The sequence below is a fragment of the Odocoileus virginianus genome, chromosome 28, assembly GCF_023699985.2.
Source record: "Odocoileus virginianus isolate 20LAN1187 ecotype Illinois chromosome 28, Ovbor_1.2, whole genome shotgun sequence".
Classification (NCBI taxonomy): Eukaryota; Metazoa; Chordata; class Mammalia; order Artiodactyla; family Cervidae; genus Odocoileus; species Odocoileus virginianus.
The window spans coordinates 5,791,270-5,815,476 of NC_069701.1; the positions used below are offsets into that span (position 1 = coordinate 5,791,270).

Sequence of the window (24,207 nt, forward strand, 5' to 3'; positions counted from 1 at the left end):
AAACAAGAAAGAAAAGAAAGAAAGAAAGATTTTAAATGGAGGATGAGGGCGGAACATAGACAATATTTCTAATTCAAGTCACTTTCACTAAGGACAGCAAGTAGCTTGTCTAACAATCTTCAGGTATCCATTGGCAGTGAATAGGATAAACAAGATCGCTGCCTTCATAGTGATTATCATCCTAAATACTGACAAGTAAAAAGATGCTGAGTGTCAACAGAAGACTAGAATAGTGTAGGAGCCTGTATCACTGGAAGCTACTGGGATGAGGTTTAAAGTTGCCTCCTCAATGAACTGCATATCCATGTAAGAATTAAAGATGGAAGTTGGCCAAATTCAAATGAAAGAGAAGAGTGTCTGGGGCCTAGAATACAAAAACTGAGGAGGAACTGAGAACATGGGGGAATGAGACAGGTAAGCCAAGCAAAGGCCATCTCTTGCAGGGCTTCATAAGGCATGTAACTATTTTAAAGTTTATTCTACAGGAAATTAAGAGAAATCATATATATTCATTCAGTCACGTAGTCATTCATTCAACAGTTACATAACTAGCACTTCCTTTATCCCAGGCAATGTTCTAAGTACTGCAAATGTCAACATTTCTCTGACCAAAACATAAAATTCTCTGACCTTATGTCTACATTAGAGCAGAGAGAATAGTTTTAAACAGAGCAAGTATTATTTCCAGGAATATTCAAAAATTGAATAAGAAAAGGAAGTGCAATCATGATAGTTGTTACTGTTGTTGTTTAGTCGTTAAGTCTTGTCTGACTCTTTTGCAGCCCTATGGATTGTAGCCCACCAGGCTCCTCTGTCTGTGGGATTTACCACGTAAGAATACTGGAGTGGGTTGTCATTTCCTTCTCCAGAGGTTCTTCTGACCCAGGGATTGAACCCAAGTCTCCTGCATTGGCAGGCAGATTCTTTACCACTGAGCCACCAGAGAAACCTGCAATCATGATGGACTACTTTATAAATATCATTCATATAGTCAATGTAAAGCGTTAGTATTGTTTAACATGAGTAGAAAGGATATTGATTTCAGAATAGTGGTTTCATCTGGAAACAGATGGGAGGGAGTCTGGTAGGATTTACAAGAGAGGTTTTAATTATATCTGTAAGTTGTATGTATATGTAATTTGAAACAAATGACAAAATATCAATATCTGTTGAATCCAGATGCTCATGTTTGTTCTACACTTCCATGCGTGTTTAAAATTTGTTTAAAATACTTTATACTATTTGAGCTATTTAAATAATTGAATGTTAAAAGATAAAATTTTAAAATAAAGACTGCACTTGGGGACTTTGAAAGGAGAAGGAGAGAAAAGCACGGGAATGAGATGCTGCAAGTCACAGCGTAAACCTGTTGGTGGTTTGGACTGTGACGATGCAGTGGGAATAAAGGGCAATGAAGAGATCAGAAATTACAGTCAATAGGAGGAGGTCACTGTTGCCCTGAGACAAGAATGTAACTTCAGTGAGGTCTTGTTTGAAAGAGGAAGGAGGAAGAAATAGTGGAAGGCAACAATTGGGCTAGGCACTCAGAAAATTCCCTTCGGTTTTCTGCCAAGACAACTTTTTCACTGAATACAGCTCCCCACCAGATATATGCAAATATTGTACTAGAAAGCATCTTTGTTTTTCTTCAACGAATTTAGGATGGGTTATAAGTAGCAGATCATGAGCTGCCCAGGCCAAAGCCAGGGAAACCCTTTCAGGTGGGTATGCCAACTCTGGCAACCTTCCAACAAACCCAAGTAAAAGGAGAAAGCATAAAAAACAACAATAACATGACTTTCAAGCAGTAAGTTGTGGGAAGCTTTATGACAGGAAGAATGCTCTCCTGCTTTTCACTCATAAAGAAATAGAACTTCAGGTGCAAAGTTGTAAAATGGGAAGGAGCACAGTGCCTAGCTACATTTTAATGTCAGTAGGAACATTCTCTAGGAAGTCCTGTGGTTCCCTAAGTTACCTAATTGCTTTGGAACCTTTGTTTCTTCACTGAAGGGGAGAAAAGAGAACAGAGTCAAACAAAGGGGAGTTAGTGGGAAGCCTGGCAGGTTGGAGGGGGGTGCGCTCCAAGGAGGCAGAACTGCTGACAAGCTGTAAGCTCTGGCATTTGAGCTGCTCTCTTCGTACAAACGTGGCCTTCATCTAGGTTCCTCACTGTGCCCTGCTTTTCCTGGAGCTTTTTTTTTTTTTACTTTTTAACAAGTAAATAAAAACATGGGAAGAACTTCTTTTCATCACCAATATGTTTAACTCTCTTAAGCATTATCCTTTTGAATCCTATGAGGTAGATATTATTATTTTACAACTGAATTAATTAAGACCCAGGAAGATTCTATAAATTGCTCAAGGTCACAAAGCTAGTGGAAAATCAAGCCCAGGCACTATGACTCCACCATTTTATGCTACACCACGTCTCTCTTCACAATTACACTTTGGAGCCCCGTACTTTTCAGGAAATTATAGAAAGAGACAAAAAAAAATCAGCTTTCAAACTGGTTACATGTTAATTATCTCCAGGTTGCTCTGATATTTTTTATTTGAAATGTTTGTAAAAAGTGCAGCCTATTTGATTATTATAATTCACTTTGGATGAGGGAAGTGGTAAAAAAACCCTCTTTCCATTTATTATGTGTTTCCAATTCTTTAGAGGAAATTTGTTACAAGTTTAGATAATAAATATGCTAATTTTTTTAGAATTCAGTCCAGTTCAGTCACTCAGTCATGTCCTACTCTTTGCAACCCCATGAACCGCAGCACGCCAGGCCTCCCTGTCCATCACCAGCTCCTGGAGTTTACTCAAACTCATGTCCATCGAGTCGGTGATGCCATCCAGCCATCTCACCCTCTGTAGGCCCCTTCTCCTCCTGCCCCCAACCCCTCCCAGCATCAGGGTCTTTTCCAGTGAGTCAGCTCTTCGCATGAGGTGGCCAAAGTATTGGAGTTTCAGCTTCAGCATCAGTCCTTCCAATGAACACCCAGGACTGATCTCCTTTAGGATGGACTGGTTAGATCTCCTTGCAGTCCAAGGGACTCTCAAGAGTCTTCTCCAACACCACAGTTAAAAGCATCAATTCTTCGGCACTCAGCTTTCTTCACAGTCCAACTCTCACATCCATACAAGACCCCTGGAAAAACCATAGCCTTGACTAGACGGACCTTTGTTGGCAAAGTAATGTCTCTGCTTTTTAATATACTATCTAGGTTGGTCATAACTTTTCTTCCAAGGAGTAAGCATCTTTTAATTTCATGGCTGCAATCACCATCTGCAGTGATTTTGGAGCCCCCCAAAATAAAATCAGCCACTGTTTCCACTGTTTCCCCATCTATTTCTCGTTATAATTACAATGGTAATAAATAGCTCCTGTTAGTATCTTAAATGGAATAGTTTTTCATAATGCGACCTCTAATTTCTTGGCTTCTAAGTTAGGTTATAATCTAAATAGAAACATGCTATACAAGCTGGCTATCCTATCACTCATTCATTCAGCAAAAGTTCTTTTTGTTAATCAACTTTCTACACTGTTTTCAACACTGTGCTAGGTTCTTTTGATTAAATATGCAAAGTGTCTGACCTTCCATTTCTATGCATCAAATATCCACAGTAGAAGAAGGCTGACTTAAATAACTGCACTAAGAGTACAACATATAATACATACAATAATTAAATTTGCATTGGTGGCACAAAGGACAGAAATACTCATTAGCAAATAGCTCCAGTGTGGCTCAAACAAAGCACTGGACACTGGACACACAGTGATCAGAGAGTCACAATTCCTGCCCTCGAGTGATCCGGGGCCTGGGCAGACACACACAGATAAAGAGCAGTTTCAATACATTGAGTATGCCATGCACATATGGAAACTAATCTAATGTTTGTCTAATAACAAAAGAGGAGGAGGAGCAAGGGAAAGAATGAATGAGTGACCAGAACTACAAAGGGAAGGAAGGAAGGTGGAAGAAAGGAAAAAAAAAAACTGCTTGCATGAGAGTAAGCACTGATCACATTGATGAGAAAAAAATTAACCAGGTCATGGAATGGAATCAAATTTCATGTCCAAATCAAAGTTCATGTCAAAACAAGAAGTTAACCAGGTAAAAGGGAGAAGAATTTTTATGAAGAAAGCAAAACTCTAAGGAATATTTCTAAGGAATGTGTATTCAAAAATATTTTTTCTAATATAACCAAGCTATTTTGAAGCAAGTGAATCACCATTTCACATTTAGTTTCCTATCAAAGCCTATTTATGGAAAATATCCTTTTCTAAATATCAGACATCATAATGGTGACCAGCTGTAAAAAAATACTTTAACAATAGAATTCCTGGATCCCTTGGCACTTTCTATTAATAGATTTCCCTTACATTTGTTACATAGACTCACTAGTGCTATCTAAGAAAGGCAAAATTTATAAAATAAAAAAAAAAGAAAAAAATTTATGACAAATGTAGTGTAAAAAAATATAGCTGAGACCTCTGACTGCGTGTGAAACATGTCTTGAAAAATTCATCTTTATTATCTTTCAATAACAGTGGTTTAAATCAAAAGGCTTGGATCAGACACAACCCTGTCTGATCCCCACACAGCATCAATGACTCACTGTGTGACTTTAAGAAAATGTAAATTTCCCTTCCCTGAGCTTCAGCTTCCTCTTACCTAAAAAATATAGGTAACAGTAGTAATTAGTTCATAGAATTACTGGAGAGATTAAATAGCACACAAATAGTTTGGTACCTATTAACGATTCCATTATATTAATGATTATCACTCCTGTTGTTTAGTTGCTGAATTACTGGAGAGATTAAATAGCACACAAACAGTTTGGTACCTATTAACAACTCAATTATGTTAATGATTATCACTCTTTTGTGGTGGTTGTTGTTTAGTCGCTAAGTCGGGTCCAACTCTTTGTGACCATGTGGTCTGTAGCCTGCCACGCTTCTCTGTCCATGGAATTTTCCAGGCAAGAATACTGGAGTGGGTTGTCCTTTCCTTCTCCAGGGGATCTTCCCGACCCAGGGACTGAACCTGCCTCTCTTGCCTCACCTGCACTGGCAGATGCATTATTTACCACTAGCATCTCTTAATTGACTAGTGTTAATTAAGTTTAAAAACATAGTGATGAGAAATGAATATAGAGATAGACTGATTTAAAAATAAATGAGAAAATCTGGGAAAAGTTCCAACCTCTATTGAATGTCTTTCACATTTAAAGTAATATCCTCTAAGTCAGTGATTGTCTAGCCCAGCAAATGGCACAGGACAGGCAATGAATTTGCATTTGTTGAACTATTATAAACTTCTCTTTTAACCGCACTTAGATTATCTTCTTAGATAAGAAGATTCCAAATGATTTCTGATTCCAAATGAATGGATTACACAAGGTTAATGTAATTTGGAAGCTCCAAAAAGATATAGTCATGAGCTATCACAAATCTAAACAGCATATGCCATCTTTCTATTTTTAATTTCTTGTTGTTTCCTATTTATTTCTTTTAGATTCTGGAGTGCTGATAAACTCAGCTACAGTGCCCAGTCTCTACTGTTTTTTTTTTTTTTTAATTAATATATTTTGCTGCTATTTCATTATCAATGCATGAATGACAAGGAATACTGCCTGTAAATTAACAACTGGACACATAAACCACATTTATTATTTTGTGTTAATGTTGGTTGTTTCCAGTTTGCCAAAGTTCATTACAAATATATTATGTCAACACTAAAATTAACATATTTTCATACACGTGCCTATTTTTGCCTTCCATTCTAGATTGAAATCTATTCCCAAGACTGATGTTTGGATTCCTCTTATGCTTGAAACTAGATTTTTGTTTTTCCCCTGCTATCTATTTTTTTAATCACTCTCCCCGAACAAAAGTATTTCTGGTTTCAGTGAATAATAATGGAATGATTATTCGCTTTTTCTGTTTTCCCAATGGCAAAAAAAATTTAACCTTCTCAGGGGAGATCTAGCATCTACTGCTTTCAGTATTTTTACATTTACATCTACTGTGTGGTGGAAATAGAACTAAGGATAGACTTTTGGAGTGTCCCGGGGTTCAGTCTTCATCCTCTTCTACCTACATTTGCTTCACTGGTGATCTTACTCAGTCTCATTCTTGGTTATATGCTGTAAATTTCTGAATTTAAATATATAGCCCAGACTTCTCATAAACCTCCAGACTTGAATATTCAACTGCCTACTTGACATATTTATTTGAATGTGCAATAGATATTTCATTTTACATTTCCAAAACTGAAATCCAGGTCTTTACTTTCTGATTCCCCAAGGCTGCTCTACCCTTAACATTCTGTATTTCATGGGATGGCAAATCCATTCTTTCAGTAGCTCAGGCCAGTAACTTTGGAATCATCTTTCGAATTTTCTCTTATCCTTTGGTCAACTGGTCAGGAAGTTCCATTGACTCCTTCTTCAAATATAGAAATCCACCACGTCTCACTACCTCCCCCAGGAGAAATAGATCCAGGCCCTAGTAATCATGATTAATCACCTTTGCTAGTGAAATAAACTTCTAACTAATCATCCTGATTCTACCCTTGCCCTGACCTAAAGCTGCTTTCTCAATAACCTGGGCAAAGATACCTTTTTAAAAAGTAAGCCAGATCATGTCAGTTCATGGTCCAAGAATACACAATAGTTCCCCCTCATTCAAAGCCACATTTATGTTCTATAAGGCCTGGCCCTTTGTTTTGAATCTGGATACTTTTCCTTTCACTTCATCTCTCTCTGTCCCCCGATACACTGGTCCTTTTGTTCTTCTGTTAAATATCTGGAAGCTTTTATCCCGGGGTCTCTGCCTAGAATGCTCCACCCTAGACACCCATCCTGCTATTACACTTGCCTCCTTCAAGTCCTTGCTCACATGTCTACCTCGACCAACTTGCTTAGGACTACCAGTTGTCCCTCTTTAGCCTCTTCCACCTCTTATTTTCCCCACTTCACATATAACCTTTTATTCTATTCTGTTGCTAATGTGCTCATTTATTTTTGCTGATCACATATTGTCAGTCTCCCCAGTTAGAATACAAGCTAAAGAGGGGGTGGGGGTTGCATGTTTTGTCCACTTGGGAAAAACAGACTTCTGGAACACAGCAGACACTCAATAAATGTTTGCTAAGAAATAAATTATAGAATAGAAGAAAGAAATCTCCAGGTATTGAGTGCCTGTGACCCGCTATAATAGGAACTTCATGTTCTGCCACCAATCCCCCTTATACTGAAAGGTCTCATCCAGAAAAGTTGGAATCATTCTCTCCATCTTACAGAAAACTGAGGTTGAAAATGTAAAACCCATCCTTGTGATCACACAGTAAGTAGCAGGAGTAAGGCTCAAGCCTTAGCGTGAAAGTGTTCCTTGAAAACGCATGCTTTTTATCCGTGATAATCAGAAGCTGCAGGCAACAACAAAATGGCCATTAACTGCTGGATTCTCTCTAAAGGAATCTCTAAAAACGCTGTGAAAAATTTTGTCCAGTGGTCTTTTTCAAATAAGTGTATTTGATGAAGTTGTTTCAGTCACAGCTGAAAAGAACATTTTTTCAGTGAGGTACCAGGGCTCGTATATTGATAAATTATAAAATGGCTCCTTACTAATCTCATTCCTCAGTAACTTATAAATTTATGTATCCCACAAGATCAGTCAAAAAGATGGTATCCTTATAAATGTAAACACCGTTTCCTTCAGGAAAAATAAATGCTAAAATGCCCTCTCTCAATGGACCTGCTCAAAACAGGTCCTCAAAGAGAACATAAACCACTTTGCATCTTGCCAGAAATGGAGCAATGAAAAATGTGCATTAACGTTCCTCTTCACAATGATAAATTTGTGGTCTGGCTAAAAACAATGTCATCATGGTCAAAAACCACTCTGATAGAACCAGACTGAAGGAAATACTGTGGTTTCATTGATTTCAGCTTTTGATAAATATAGCTTAGGCAAAATAAATTATCACATCCCCCCCTCCCCAAGAACGTAAAACATTATAACACGGTGCCTACCACTACATTATCTAACCCACTTGGAAAATGCTTCATAAAGCACTGGTGTATTACGTGAGTAATATGAAGTAGATAAATGTTTCCTATCTTGCCACCTCTTAAAAAATCACTTTGAGTGAAAAATTCAGAGAGCATATGTGCTGCCTTGTACTTACAAGCAACTTAAGACAATACAACACCATTAACTTGGGTTATGTATTTATAAACAGGATAGAAAGATAAGACAGGCCTGGCTTTTCCCCAGAAAAACATAGCACAATCCAATAAAACACACAGGCAATTTAGCAGATGTTGACTCAGTATTGTTTTATGTATATACATCTCTTTCCCCCCTTTTTCACACTTCATAATTATTACACCACTGTTCAAGTCATGGGTTGTTTTATATGGTCCTTACTCTAATCCTTGAGATGTAGGCAGGAAGGCATTATTATCTCCCCTCCTAAAGCTTTTACTGTTTCCCACCTGAACTCTCAATAGTAATTTCCCAGAAATATTATAATTCTCTCATGACAGTCTATCACTGTGCTGGTCAGGACTTCCTCTGTACATCTGACTTGTAATTTGGGCTGTTTCCTTTACATTTCTTTTTTTTCTCTCCCCTCCTTGTCTCTTTTTCTCCTCCTATGGTTCCTTTTCAAATGCTCCTCAATTCCAATCCTACTACCTCGGTTTCCTTGATTGAAAATGCATGAAACAAGGGGCCCGCTTCATAGAAGGATGTGGATTGTAGAGAAGAAATGAGTGGACGGTGCTCAGGGTGGCGCAGAGCCCGAGCACGGCGCCAGCAGACCATTTTAAAGGAGTAAACAACTGCTTCTGTATAGACACAGTGCAGACTCAGGCCCTCAATAACGTGAACTGAAATACGTGGGGAGTGGAACACACTAGATTTGCTCAGCGAACAATTTTCAGTGCACCTTCACATGGAGGCTTTGTTTCTCATGTTTTCACGTTATAATAAACGTGAGCATTGTTGCTACTTAAATATATACCAGTAGCTCACCTGAGGAATCCTTACAATATGATAATACTTAAAATTCAGAAACTGTAGTCTGAGGAGGAGAAACAGGAGGTAAAAATCCATGGCAGGGTACGCACTGAATTTGTGCAGCCAGTCTGAGGAAAGGTAATGTAAACCCAAGCCCTAGAGCAGTCTGGTATATCTCAAAGCAGGGGGGAAAAAATCAAGACTGTGTAACGGGGTCTATGAAAATACAGGAGTACCGTCAAACCTAGAGAGTGGCAGCAAGAATTCTGAGTCACAAAATCTGAAACCCTTTGAACATTTGGGTGGAAGAACAAGCACAAGAGGGGAAGGCTTTTTACTGTCTATGCAGATTATTTGTAAAAAGTTAAGAAAAAAAAAAAATGACTGACTGAAAGCGGAAAAAAGGGAGCCTGAAAAGTCTGGCAAGCCTGAAAAGTAACAGAAATAAATAGAAATTAATTGTAAAACACTCATTATAGCTCAAATCATGTCTGTAAAATTCCATTCATTGTCTATTGGTTTAACATTGATGACTTCAGTGTTTTATTCTAGCAAAATACAAAAACAACCTTAAGTATTTTATTTTCCCAGTCCTGAGTAATTGCTTCACTGGGCTTTTCAGGCAATCAGTCTTAAATTTCTCATATGCAGATTTTTCTACAAGGGTTTCTCTATATTCAAATCTTCATTAGGGAAGAGAGGTTTGCGTTATTTCCATTTTTTTGTATAGAAAAATGGAGACGCAGATGAGCAGAGGAAGACCCCCGTAATCACAGGAAGTGTTTGCGTGCGAGCCGGAAGTGAAGTGTGTCTCTCGAGTCTTCAGCGGGTCCGCCTGCCACTGGCAGAATCCTTCATTTGTTCAAACCTGTTTAGGCCAGTTGTGTGCCGGCCACAGTGCCTGGCACAGCGGAGCAAAAGGCAGTCTCCTGCGGCTCAGCCTCTGCGCCTACCGCGTGAAAGACTGACGAGCTCACTATGAGCATCGTCGCTGTGCTATCTGTGCGGAAAACGTGTGCAAGAGGCAGGACAGGCAGCAGGTGGAGAGGAGCCTGTTGCTCCAGGAATCAGCAAAGCCGTGCTCAAAGAGGAGCTGGAAAATGAGAGTAATGAGTCAGCTAGTGAGGGAGAGAGGGAAGGTAAAGATGGAGCGAAGTGTCCCAGCCAGCACATTTTATTCTTACTTAAATTCATATGCTGTGTTTTCCCTCTCTTATTCATCTGCAGTATGACCTGAAGCCATATCTTGCAAAGCTGTTCCCTACCAATGTGCATCTGTGATAATCCCCCCTCTCAGCACTATTAATGATTCTTTATTGTCTTAATTGTGAAATATATCTTTGCATACAATCTCAAATTCCCCTATAAAATAAACCAGCAAAAAATAAATAAATAAAAACTATAGCCCTGAGTTGCTGTTTCTCTGAGGGAATTTTATTTAAGGGAATCTAAAACAAAAAATATGTACTAAACCTTGAAGGGTGTGAAATAGGCTGGATCCAATGACAAATGGGTGGCTGGGAGTCCCCTATCTGGCAATGTTAGCTGTGTCCTACCAACAGTTCTTGTCCCCATGTGCTATGGGTACTGGATGCGCATTTAGAAAAAAATGTCCACGCTAGAAAACTTTAGGGACACAAAAGGACTAACTTATTAATCTGTGTCTAGCTCGCAACCCTCAAGACAACATATAAGCCAGGACGAGAACCTTGCTGAAGACTCTGAACCAATGAGATTTCTCAGATGGGAACATGGATATCAGGATAACAAATATCAATGTCTCAGATGGTAAAGAAACCTCCTGCAATGCAGGAGACCTGGGCTCGATCCCAGGGTCAGGAAGATCGCTTGGAGAAGGGAATGGCAACCCACTCCAATATCCTTGCCTGGAGAAGTCCATGGACAGAGGAGCCTGACAGGCTGCAGACCATGGGGTTGCAAAGAACTGAACACTACTACTAACAAACATCAAATACCTATGTCACCACTAACCCCTCCCTGCCCACAGCAGACACTGCCGATAATTCATGATTCTCCCTCCTACTATTAACCTCATCAGTCTGGCTCCCCTGATGTAACACAAGCTTTCCTGGTGGCTCTGATGGTAAAGAATCTGTCTGCAGTGCAGGAGACCTGGGTTTGATCCCTGGGTTGGAAGATTCCCCTGGAGAAGGGAATAGCTAAGTCAATCAGTTAATCAGTCAATAAAAACTTTCACACGGTTTTAATCTCAGCACCAAGTCAGATTAAACCTCATTTCGTCTCTCTGTAAAATAGAGTTAATGATGCTTACCTCACTTGTTTATTATGAAAATTACCTAACATATCTAGGATAACACCTGACATTTAGTAGGCATTCAATAAATGTTAGTTTCTCCTTTTTTTAATGCTGGCAGAAACAAGAATAAAGTGGCTTCCCACTGAGTGAGTGTCCCTAAAACCTACCTAACATTTTGAATAGAGACTAATTATTATTTGAGGGAGTGTTCATGGTATGTTCTGTTTCATGCTAAAGGAAAGGGAAAATCAATGAACTCTAGAAATATGCCTTTCCTGAAGAGGACCTGGAGACTTTTGTTCTGGCCTAGAGTAAAACATGTTGCAATTAACAGCCTTTTGGGGAACAGTGTATCTGAACCTTATAGTAAATGATACTTGTTAAAGAATGACTTCTGTGACTGCCACCCTCTTACTTCTACTCATAATTCCCAGATCCAGTGAATTAACTCAGAATTAATCAGTCAAGCACAAATATTGATCACTGCCAAGTCAGTACCGGGAACATTTCTACTGTGACACGTCATGCCACTGGGCAGAAGGAAGCCTCTTAGGTGCTTACTTAGTTTTGCCCTCTCTGGTTTAGAATCCTGACTCTAAGATTCAGGTGTAAAACACTGAATTTAAATTTCTATCTACAACAGTACATAACAGTCCTGTAACTTGGGATTTCCTAAAGTCAACAAAAAGGTTTGCTGAGAATGACTTGATCTATATACCACAATGATAATTACATACTTTGATTATACAGTAGGTATTGCATATTAATTTGTATATTCTATGCTAACGATATGAGTGAGGTACTGTGCTCAGTACAGGGTTCCATTTGTGTGCAAGAAGCGAAGTTGTCTCTGACATCAGGGTGCTTATCGTAAAGAACAGCGGATAGACCCAAACAATAAGACCTCTCTCTCACCGCCCCCCCACATATGCACATATATACACACAAAACAGATTGTATTTATAGTAATAGAAAGAAAAATAAGGCATCTAAATAGAACATGGGCTTCCCAGGTGGCTCAGTGGTACAGAATCTGCCTGCCAATGCAGGAGACATGGGTTTGATCCTTGGGTCAAGATCCCCTGGAGAAGAAAATGGCAACCTTCTCCAGTATTCTGGCCTAGGAATTCCCATGGACAGAGGAGCCTGGCAGGCTACAGTCCATGGGTTGCAAAGACCTGGACACAACTTAGCAACTAAACAACAATAAATATAACACACACACACACACACACACACACATACCCCTTCCAATTCTTCTCAAATATCAAAGCAGAAAAACTCCAGCTTAGGCTAAATGATGAGAAAATATTAAATGATCAGGATTATGAACGATGCAGAAAGAACTCTGAGTCTGCATCATGCTGTGATCTCAAGCCAGCACCTGAGAGATCCAAATCCAGACACATAAAGAAAGAGGAAAAGGTTGTGGTCTGCTGGTGGAACTGGCTGAAAGCAGGCCTGACGGTGTTAGTCCCAGGCAGCTCCTCGCTGCCCAAGGAGAGTCCCATAAGAGCCCCGCATGAGTTTTGTACACCTGAAAGGCCCTCCCTGACAGGAAAAGATGCACAATCTGACTCTCAGATATTCTCAGCAGCATCTTCCTTTCCTCCAAAATCATACAGGAAGCATGGAGCTCAGTAAGGACTCCCTGCCAAGTCAACATACAGACCATCAGGCCCATGTCCTAGGATCTCTGACTCCTCATTCATTCTGCCTGAACAAAAACTTGGAAGAGGGTTTGAAAGCTCAACAGTCCAGAAACTATGAACTACAGGAATATTTATCCTGTAAGACTAATACCCAAACAGTAAGCATGAGTACATCATTGCTAAGCAGTCATAGTTTTTAGGTGTCCAGGAAATCAGTGAGCCATCCATCTCTCATCAGATGCATGGGCAGCACACAAGTGGAATCACAGGATAATGTGCATAATAATGTTTTGGCACCTCACTATCCCTTAAAAAAAAAAAACAACTTGTACTTTCTGCTGGAGAAGGTATAGAGAAAAGGGAACTCTCCTACATTGTTGGTGGGAATGTAAACTGGTACAGCCACTATGGAGAACAGTATGGAGGTTCCTTATAAAACCAAAAATAGACTTACCAAATGATCCCTATAATCCCACTCCTCAGTATCTATCTGGGGAAAACTCTAATTCAAAAAGATGCATGAACCCATGTTCTCAGCAGCAGTATTCACAATAGCCAAGATACGGAAGTAACCTAAATGTCCACTGACAGATGAATGGATAAAAGAAGATGTGACACAGATGTATACATATATATTCCATAGTTGAATATATATTGAAATGTATAATGGAATATTATTCAGCCATAAAAAATAAAATAATGTCATTTGCTGCAACATGGATGGACCTAGAGATTATCATGCTGAGTGAAGTATGTCAGAGGAAAGCAAATATCATATGATACAACTTATATTTGGAATCTTAAAAAATGATACAAATGCATTTATTTTCAAAACAGAGACAGACTCACTGACAGAAAACAAACTTATAGTCACCAAAGGGGCAAGGGGGCAGAGGAGGGGTACGCTAGGACGTAGGGGGCAGGGGAGGGGTATGCTAGGGCATAGGGGAGCAGGGGAGGGGTACGCTAGGACGTAGGGGGCAGGGGAGGGGTACGCTAGGGCGTAGGGGGCAGGGGAGGGGTACGCTAGGGCATAGGGGGCAGGGGAGGGGTACGCTAGGGCGTAGGGGGCAGGGGAGGGGTACGCTAGGACATAGGGGAGCAGGGGAGGGGTACGCTAGGGCGTAGGGGGCAGGGGAGGGGTACGCTAGGGCGTAGGGGGGCAGGGGAGGGGTACGCTAGGGCGTAGGGGGCAGGGGAGGGGTACGCTAGGGCGTAGGGGGGCAGGGGAGGGGTACGCTAGGGCATAGGGGGCAGGGGAGGGGTACGCTAGGGCATAGGGGGCAGGGGAGGGGTACGCTAGGGCGTAGGGGGCAGGGGAGGGGTACGCTAGGACATAGGGGAGCAGGGGAGGGGTACGCTAGGGCGTAGGGGGCAGGGGAGGGGTACGCTAGGGCGTAGGGGGCAGGGGAGGGGTACGCTAGGACATAGGGGGCAGGGGAGGGGTACGCTAGGGCGTAGGGGGCAGGGGAGGGGTACGCTAGGGCGTAGGGGGCAGGGGAGGGGTACGCTAGGGCGTAGGGGGCAGGGGAGGGGTACGCTAGGACATAGGGGGCAGGGGAGGGGTACGCTAGGGCGTAGGGGGCAGGGGAGGGGTAAGCTAGGACATAGGGGAGCAGGGGAGGGGTACGCTAGGGCGTAGGGGGCAGGGGAGGGGTACGCTAGGGCGTAGGGGGCAGGGGAGGGGTACGCTAGGGCATAGGGGGCAGGGGAGGGGTACGCTAGGACATAGGGGGCAGGGGAGGGGTACGCTAGGGCGTAGGGGGCAGGGGAGGGGTACGCTAGGGCGTAGGGGGCAGGGGAGGGGTACGCTAGGGCGTAGGGGGCAGGGGAGGGGTACGCTAGGGCGTAGGGGGCAGGGGAGGGGTACGCTAGGGCGTAGGGGGCAGGGGAGGGGTACGCTAGGGCGTAGGGGGCAGGGGAGGGGTACGCTAGGACATAGGGGAGCAGGGGAGGGGTATGCTAGGACATAGGGGGCAGGGGAGGGGTACGCTAGGACATAGGGGGCAGGGGAGGGGTATGCTAGGACATAGGGGGCAGGGGAGGGGTACGCTAGGGCGTAGGGGGCAGGGGAGGGGTACGCTAGGGCGTAGGGGGCAGGGGAGGGGTACGCTAGGGCGTAGGGGGCAGGGGAGGGGTATGCTAGGACATAGGGGGCAGGGGAGGGGTACGCTAGGGCATAGGGGGCAGGGGAGGGGTACGCTAGGGCGTAGGGGGCAGGGGAGGGGTACGCTAGGACATAGGGGAGCAGGGGAGGGGTACGCTAGGGCGTAGGGGGCAGGGGAGGGGTACGCTAGGGCGTAGGGGGCAGGGGAGGGGTACGCTAGGGCGTAGGGGGCAGGGGAGGGGTACGCTAGGGCGTAGGGGGCAGGGGAGGGGTACGCTAGGACATAGGGGAGCAGGGGAGGGGTACGCTAGTGCTTAGGGGGCAGGGGAGGGGTACGCTAGGGCGTAGGGGGCAGGGGAGGGGTACGCTAGGGCATAGGGGGCAGGGGAGGGGTACGCTAGGGCGTAGGGGGGCAGGGGAGGGGTACGCTAGGGCGTAGGGGGCAGGGGAGGGGTACGCTAGGGCGTAGGGGGCAGGGGAGGGGTACGCTAGGGCGTAGGGGGCAGGGGAGGGGTACGCTAGGGCGTAGGGGGCAGGGGAGGGGTACGCTAGGGCGTAGGGGGCCGGGGAGGGGTACGCTAGGACATAGGGGAGCAGGGGAGGGGTATGCTAGGACATAGGGGGCAGGGGAGGGGTACGCTAGGACATAGGGGGCAGGGGAGGGGTATGCTAGGACATAGGGGGCAGGGGAGGGGTACGCTAGGGCATAGGGGGCAGGGGAGGGGTACGCTAGGGCGTAGGGGGCAGGGGAGGGGTACGCTAGGACATAGGGGAGCAGGGGAGGGGTACGCTAGGGCGTAGGGGGCAGGGGAGGGGTACGCTAGGGCGTAGGGGGCAGGGGAGGGGTACGCTAGGGCGTAGGGGGCAGGGGAGGGGTACGCTAGGGCGTAGGGGGCAGGGGAGGGGTACGCTAGGGCGTAGGGGGCAGGGGAGGGGTACGCTAGGGCGTAGGGGGCAGCAGACACTACTATACATGGAACAGGTCAACAAGGTGCTGTGTGCGGCACAAGGAACTATATTCAGTATCTTGTAGTAAACTGTAATGGAAAAGAAAAAACTCTTGTTACCTCCAATATATGTCACTGTAAGCTATGAAAGGATGGATTATACTAGAGAATCACAGACTACAGATCAGGCGTGAAAGCGGAGGCAGTGGGGGCGGGTGAGAAATGGAGACCTATCTAAATAAATTTCATCAGAAAACAGGCCTTGATTCTGTAATTTATGCCTCCTGTGCTTTTCAGAAAGGAAATACTTGTGCATCTTGAGAAACTCTAATATGCTTGTTACGAGGGAACATCACTGATATGATCAAGATTCTTTCATCTAAAATATGAAAGCATATGCTAAATTGATTAAATTTATAATAAAATATAAAGCATATATTCCATACATTCTTAGTTAACTTCTACATACCCTTCTGGTCGTGACTTTCCAGTACACTGAGCACTGCCAATAATTTACCATTATACTAAGAATGAAACAGGGATTAAAAAAAGAAAAGAAAACCATTAATGGAGAAAGGCCCAGTAATTCACAGAAGAATGTAAGGAAGAGACTTCGGAAGAATAACAGGGCATTCGAATGTTTGTAAACAAAGTGGGGACAGTAATCATTGAAAATCTAAACATATAATAAGGTTAACAGTATCTCAAGATTCTGAGACTTGATAGAACATGTCCTATGACAGGAATAGAGCAATGGAAGGATACCACCCCTTGCTCAAAGGAATTAGATGTAATAGTAGGAAAAGCAGGGTGCTTCCCAGGTGGCACTCATGGTCAAGAACCCACCTGCCAATGAAGGACACATAAGAGATGAAGGTTCGATCCCTGGGTCGGGAAGATCCCCTGGAGGAGGGCATGGCAACCCACTCCAGTTTCCCTGCCTGGGAAATCCCATGGACAGAGGAGCCTGGCGGGCTGCGGTCCATGGGTTACAAAGAGTCGGACACGACTGAAGCGACTGAGCAGGAGCATGCGTAGGAAAGGGGGTAAATATGAGAGTGATATGCCGCTAGGAAAGAGATCTGGAAAATGAAGCCCAAAGATCTGTGCAAGTTCTCTGGGTGAGGATTTAAGAAAAAAAGAAAAGAAAAATAAAACTGTTATTTTTAGAGGAGGGGTGTGGTGGGTCATCCAGGAAACCACTTTTCTTTGGCCTCTGACATCCTTCCTTCCTTCTAGCTGATCTAGCTTATGTCTTCCCTGGCATGCCATTGCTTGAGGTCAGTGTCACATCAGACTTGCAGGCTCTCTAGAATTCTAAATCTATTATCCATGAATTTCCTTGTTGATTACATTCATTTCCATGTCTCTAATTTCTACTCACAGATGATGCCTAAAGCTATAACTTCCACCCTGATATCTCTCCTAAGCTTCTGCTTCTGTCTGCTCCACTGGTCATAAACATTTCAAATACAACACGTCCAAACTGGGACTAGATGTCATTCCTATAAACTGTGATCCTTTTCTTCCAACAGCCCTCTTCTCAGTTAATAGACTGCCATTGGCTTGGTTATAAGTCTCTATCCTGACTCTGCTATCTACCTCATCATTTCCTTCAGTACTAGCCCTGAAATATCTTTACCAGCTGAATGTTCTCAGGACAGTGGCTTTTAGTTACCGCCCTATCACCCCTTGACGGTCCTATTGTGATAGCTTTCTAAACATTTGACCTCTAGTCTCTATCCGCCATCCAGACCTCCTAAATTTCCAATCTATCTTACCCTTCCTACTAGTCCTGGCCTTGAGACACTATAGTTCACGGAAAGCCTTAGGCAGGGTTAGGGAATTATCATATAAGACATTCACATGCTGGATGAGAAGTCAGCTTGATCTCCACGGCTGGGCTGCCAACCCAGGGCTGGTTGTACAGTCGCTGAACTTTGCCGTTGTTCAGTTGCTCAGCTGTGTCTGACTCTTTGTGATCCATGGACGCAGCACACCAGGCTGCCCTGTCCTTCTCTGTCTCCGAGAGTTTGCTCAGTTTCATGTCCACTGAGTCGGTGCTGCCATCCAACCATCTCATTCTCTCTTGCCCCCTTCTCCTCCTGCCTCCAATCTTTCCCAGCATGAGGATCTTTTCCATTGACAGCTCTTCACATCAGGTGGCCAAAGAATTGGAGCTTCAGGTTCAGAATCAGTCCTTCCAGTGAATATTCAGGGTTGATTTCCTTTAGGACTGACTGGTTTGATCTCCTTGCAGTCCAAGGGACTCTCAAGAGTCTTGTCCAACACCAGAGTCTGAAAGCATCAATTATTCAGCGCTCAGCCTTCTTTATGATCCAACTCTCACATCCGTTATTGAGCCTTCTTATTCAAGAAAAATTCCTTTTTCCCACCCCCTATGTACTGATTCGAAATCTCCTGAGTTTAGACTCTTGAGTTGTATTTTTCTAGACTCTCCAAGTGACTGTGATGCACATTCATTTTTGGAAACTCTAAGATCTTATCCAATTATAAGATTCAGCGATTATAACACTCTAATCAGAATCCCATTTGCTATTCCAAGAGAATAGTTTCAAAAGTATTTTGTGCAATGGCAGCATCATTAAACTCAACATAAAGTCTTTGGAGTGGTTCATGTCAAATGGAAAAAAAAACTCATTTGAATGTATAAATTCTGACAAGTTTGTGAAAATAGTCACAACACATTAGAGGCATCCCTTATACACATTTCTTCCAACACATATCTAGTGGGGTTTTCTTTAGGTTCACACATGATGTTAACAGGTTGCACATGAAGAGTTTAAGAATATATTTGACATAAAAATAGTGGTGAATCTTATATAGAAAGCATTTAGTAATTAGTGTCCGAATTACATTTATACAAAAACAGTTAAGATTCCACAAAACAGTATGGGGTGACAAAAAGAAGGGAGTCCAGTGAAAGCCCTCGCTGTTGTTTAGTCGCTAAGTCGCAGCCAGCTCTTTGCGAGTCCATGGACTATAGCCTGCTAGGTCCTCCGTCCATGGGGTTTCTGAGGCAAGAATATCGGAGTGTGTTGCTGTCCCCTTCTCCGGGAGATCATCCCAGCCCAAGGACTGAACCTGCATCTCCCTCATTGGCAGGTAGAGTCTACCACTGAGTCATCAGGGAAATATATATGTATAGAGATTCTCTTCAGCTAATGAAGGGATTCCTGCCTCCTGTACCACATAATATCTTTCCTCTATAAGTAAATTACTATGGTCATTTAGTAGCTCAGGACCTAGCAGGGGAAATAGACTCCTAGAGAATTAACTACAGTACACCATAAATTTCACTGCCATATCACTATTATAAACTGTTATGGAAGAATAATGATAGGAATGTCTGGTCCCTATTTTCTTGTTGTAAAATAGTTTCTATGAGGAGCAAATTTGTAAATATGAACCTAAACCCTATGGTATACTACAGTCTCAGAAGCTGAATTCCTACACATAAGCAGCATATGTGAACATGGGTGCCTAGACTGTGGATATAGGTATATTCATTAGCGGGCATCCCCGCTGGCTCAGGTGGTAAAGAATCTGCCTTCAGTGCAAAAGACCCAGGTTTGATCTCTGGGTCGGAAGATCCTCTGGAGAGGGGAATGGCAACCCACTCCAGTATTCTTGCCTGGAGAATCCCATGGACAGAGGAGCTTGGTGGGCTGTGTCCATGGGGTCATAAAGAGTCAGACATGACTGAGCAACTAACACACACATTCATCAGCAATGTTATATGCATTTATTTATAATTCTATACACTATATAAAATAATTGTCATATTTGCTCTGGGCTATCCACATACACACTTTTTAAAGTTAAAAGCACAGGTGTTTTAAATAAGCATATATTTACCCACAGAAACTACTTTGTAAAGTGTTCCGGGGATCCTAAGCTAACTCACAAATCTTATTAAGCCCATAATGGATCTTATTATAAACTAATAATACCATTTGAAACCTAAGATCTTGAAGAAAGAGACTGGCAAGTCAGAAATAAGGGAAAGGAAAAAGAATGTTTCCATTCCTTTTTACAACAGAGCTGCCCTTTAACATATTTTGAAAGAACCACACACTTCTTTGTCACTATCAGGGAGAAAGAAATTTTCCTCTGCCCTTCTACGTTCTTCTGGCTGGTCTAGGAATTAAATTGACACGAGACATTAAGAAGAGAAATCGAAGAGCTTAATAACCTGTAGACAGGGGAGAGACTGAGGAAAAATGAGGAACTCACCAAAATGGCCAAAGCCCTTACCTTAAATACCATCCTCAGCTAAAGACAAAAGAAGATGTTATGGGTGGCAACAGTCAGCTAGCAGAGAAAAAGCACAGTAATAAGGGGAACAAATGTCATTATGCATATTTAAGTCTTTGCCTTCTCCACCAATCAGAATTACTAGCAATTTGTTCATCCTCCTCTCCTATAGAGTGAGGGAGATCCCCTTACAAAGAGAGCTTTCCGTTATGAATGCAAACATTTCTGACAAAAAGGCATCTCCTCCTATTTGGTTTTCAGAGTTTTTCCTTTGTCTGCTGTTTCTTAGAAAATAACCAGCTTAAAGTAATTAACATGTCAAAGAGACATATTTTCGGGGTAGCAAATTCTGCTCCCCTATAGCCATCATTACATACTATTATTGCTGCCTCCCTTAGCTCCCATTAACCATTGACATTCAAAGTCACTTAATACAACACCCTTGACTACAAAATATAGGAAGTTACACTTATATCAGTTAGGATTTGGTCTGGCTGCATTGTTGCTGTTGTCTAGTCACTCAGTCGTGTCTGACTCTTTTATGACCCCATGGACTGTAGCCCGCCAGGCTCGTCTGGCCATGGGATTTCCCAGGCAAGAATACTGGTATAGGTTGCCATGTCCTTCTCCATTGGCTGCATATATCAGGGAAATAAAAGTAATTTACATAAGATAAATATGACATACATCGTCCAGAGCTAGCCAGTGGTCTCATGGTTAACAGGGACTCAGACTCCCTGTATTTTTCTCTTCCAAATCCCAAAACATGTTTTCTGACTTTAATGTTACCTCAGAGTCTAAGATAACTGCTGGAGCTCTAGCCATCACATGTATAGTCCAGTCAACAGAAGGAGAAAGCAGGGAAGGGCACAAAAAGGTACTTCCAATATGAATCACTTTCCTTTAAGGAGTTCTCTACTTATATTTTTCTGGCTAAAACTTAGTCATATGGCACATCTGACTGCAAAGGCTGCTGGTAAATGTGGCATTTTAGTTGCATCCTTTACCCCCTCAAATGAAACTGGAGATAGTTGCTGAGGAAGAAGGGGAGAATGGATATCTGCAGGCAGTTAGTAATCTCTGCTGGAGAAGGAAATGGCAGCCCACTCCAGTGTTCATGCCTGGAGAATCCCCGGGACAGAGGAGCCTGGTGGGCTGCCGTCTGTGGGGTCGCATGGACATGACTGAAGTGATTTAGCAGCAGCAGTAATCTCCGCTACATTGCTGAACTGTCTAACGCTCCAGATTATTTAACTCCTCTCTTGCTGCTGCTTAGCCACTTCAATCATCTCCAGCTCTCTGCAACCCCATGGACTGTAGCCGTGCATACTCCTCTGTCCACGGGACTCTCCATGCAAGAATACTGGAGGGGGTTGCCATGCTCTCCTCCAGGGGATCTTCCCAAACCAGGGATCAAACCCTGTCTCCTGAACTGAAGACAGATTCTTTACCACTGAGCCACCAGGGAAAACCAACTCCTCTCCTACTCACTCAATAAATATATCTCAGTTCTGTTTTAAAAATCTAATTGACAGGAATGATTCTTCTAGAGCAATGGTTCTCAACTCTGGCTGCACACTTAGAAGCCCTTGGAGTGCCTTTTAAAAATCTTGATGCCCAGGCCAGTGACAGCAGAAACTCTGGCAGTGAAACCTAAGCCACAGTATTCTTAAAAAATACCTAAGTGATTACAGTGTGTAGTCAAGTTTGAGAATTACGGTCGTAAAGACATTTTAAAAGAAGGCACATAACCCAAATGTTGCCAAATTGTTGTGCTTTTTTGCAGCAGAGTCAAAGACAGCATAAATGGTTCCAATGTTGGTCATCCTCAATGCCTTTACCTTTCACATACCCTCTCATCCATGTAAACAGTCTGTGTCATTTCAAATAACTCAAATCCCTCTACACCTTTATCTCATCCAAAGTCCACACAGCAATCCAAAGAATGTTTAAAACACACACACAGAAATCTGACCACCTCATTCCTCTACTCTGCACAGATCCCTCCAATGACTTCCCATCGATCTAAGACTCTTTGCCCTCCAAGATCCCCTCCTGCCTACGTCCCAGGCTTATCTTAGGCCACTCATCACATTACTGTGTGTGACCTCCTCCCGTGATCCCAAGCTCTTTCCATACAGTTGATTTGTGTTTGCCAAACCAACCAAATCCACAAAGGAAGCCAAACCGCAAAGCTTGCATTCGCTCATTCCTGTTGAAGGAGGCTTTACTACCCACAGGTGGAGTCAAGAGCCTTGCTGTGTGTCAACATAGCCCTTATCCCACCTGTGAGTCTTTAAAAGTGCCCCCCTTCCCCACCATGTTTGTTTAAGTGTAGGGAATACATTGTCATTTTGTTTTCAGAACCCAGAACAGCTCCTGTCACAGAGTATGCATTTCGTAATCCAAAGATAAATATTTGATGACTAACTATCTGAGGAAAGGAGCAGTATGGGATACTGAAGTTAAAAGGGTCGACTGGAGACCAGCCGAAAGAGCCACAAGCACCTGCTTGTACCTTAGGCAGAGTGACCCACATCCACATTTCTTCCCTCTTCTTCAATGTGTGTCTGTGTCTCTGCAGGTTGTGACTTGATCCCAGTGCAGTATCTCCGCTGGGGTGACCCCGAGCCCATCGCAGCCGTGGTGTTTGCCTGCCTGGGCCTGCTGGCCACCCTGTTTGTCACCGCGATCTTCATCATCTACCGAGATACGCCGGTAGTCAAGTCCTCCAGCAGGGAACTCTGCTATATCATCCTCGCTGGCATCTGCCTGGGCTACTTGTGTACCTTCTGCCTCATTGCGAAGCCCAAACAGATTTACTGCTACCTGCAAAGAATAGGTATTGGTCTCTCCCCAGCCATGAGCTACTCAGCTCTGGTCACCAAGACCAATCGGATTGCGAGGATCCTGGCAGGCAGCAAGAAGAAGATCTGCACCAAAAAGCCCCGATTCATGAGTGCCTGTGCCCAGCTGGTGATTGCGTTCATCCTCATATGCATTCAGCTGGGCATCATCGTCGCCCTATTTATCATGGAGCCTCCGGATATAATGCACGACTACCCGAGCATCCGAGAGGTCTACCTGATCTGTAACACCACCAACCTGGGGGTCGTCACCCCTCTCGGATACAACGGACTGCTGATTCTGAGCTGCACCTTCTACGCCTTCAAGACCAGAAACGTCCCGGCGAACTTCAACGAGGCCAAGTACATCGCCTTCACGATGTACACCACCTGCATCATTTGGCTGGCCTTTGTGCCCATCTACTTCGGCAGCAACTACAAGATCATCACCATGTGCTTCTCCGTCAGCCTCAGCGCCACGGTGGCACTTGGCTGCATGTTCGTGCCCAAGGTCTACATCATCCTGGCCAAGCCCGAGAGGAACGTGCGCAGCGCCTTCACCACGTCCACTGTGGTGCGCATGCACGTGGGCGACGGCAAGTCCTCTTCGGCCGCCAGCAGGTCCAGCAGCCTGGTCAACCTGTGGAAGAGGAGGGGCTCCTCTGGGGAAACCCTAAGGTAAAACCCGTGGGGGGTGGGGGGAGCCTGGCCCCTGTGGCCGAAGCAGTGGCCTTTGCTTCCTGGGGCTTTTACATGGGAAATAGCTGAGGAACTAAAACTAGGGGAGGCGGGGTGCTGGTTAAGGGTTTTGGACATCTGCCTTGAATGGTTTTCCTGGAAGGAATTGGATACGGACCTATAAATGGATATGGGGCCTGGTGACTTAGCCTAAGCCTAGAATCTTAAAAGTTGAGATAAAGAAAAAAAAGCAAAGACTTAGGGCAAAGGGAAGTGAGGTCAGAAGGACTGGGAGGGCACAGCTAAGTCAGTAAGGCAAGGCAAGGTGTCTGGGTCCTGAGAGGGACAGAGATCCACTGTGGACCAAATTCTGATTCACTGGAATGGAGCAGAAAAGA

At 43.7% G+C, this 24,207-nt stretch overlaps 1 protein-coding gene across 4 annotated transcripts in view; it reads left to right on the forward strand.

Moving 5' to 3' along the window:
* Positions 1–24,207, forward strand: part of GRM5 (glutamate metabotropic receptor 5) — a 596,160-nt gene that overhangs the window by 503,030 nt on the left and 68,923 nt on the right. For all 4 annotated transcript variants that reach the window (XM_070457147.1, XM_070457146.1, XM_070457149.1 and 1 more), the window contains exon 8: positions 22,870–23,809. In XM_070457147.1, coding sequence (XP_070313248.1) covers positions 22,870–23,809 — 940 coding nt within the window. The remainder of the gene's footprint in view (positions 1–22,869; positions 23,810–24,207) is intronic.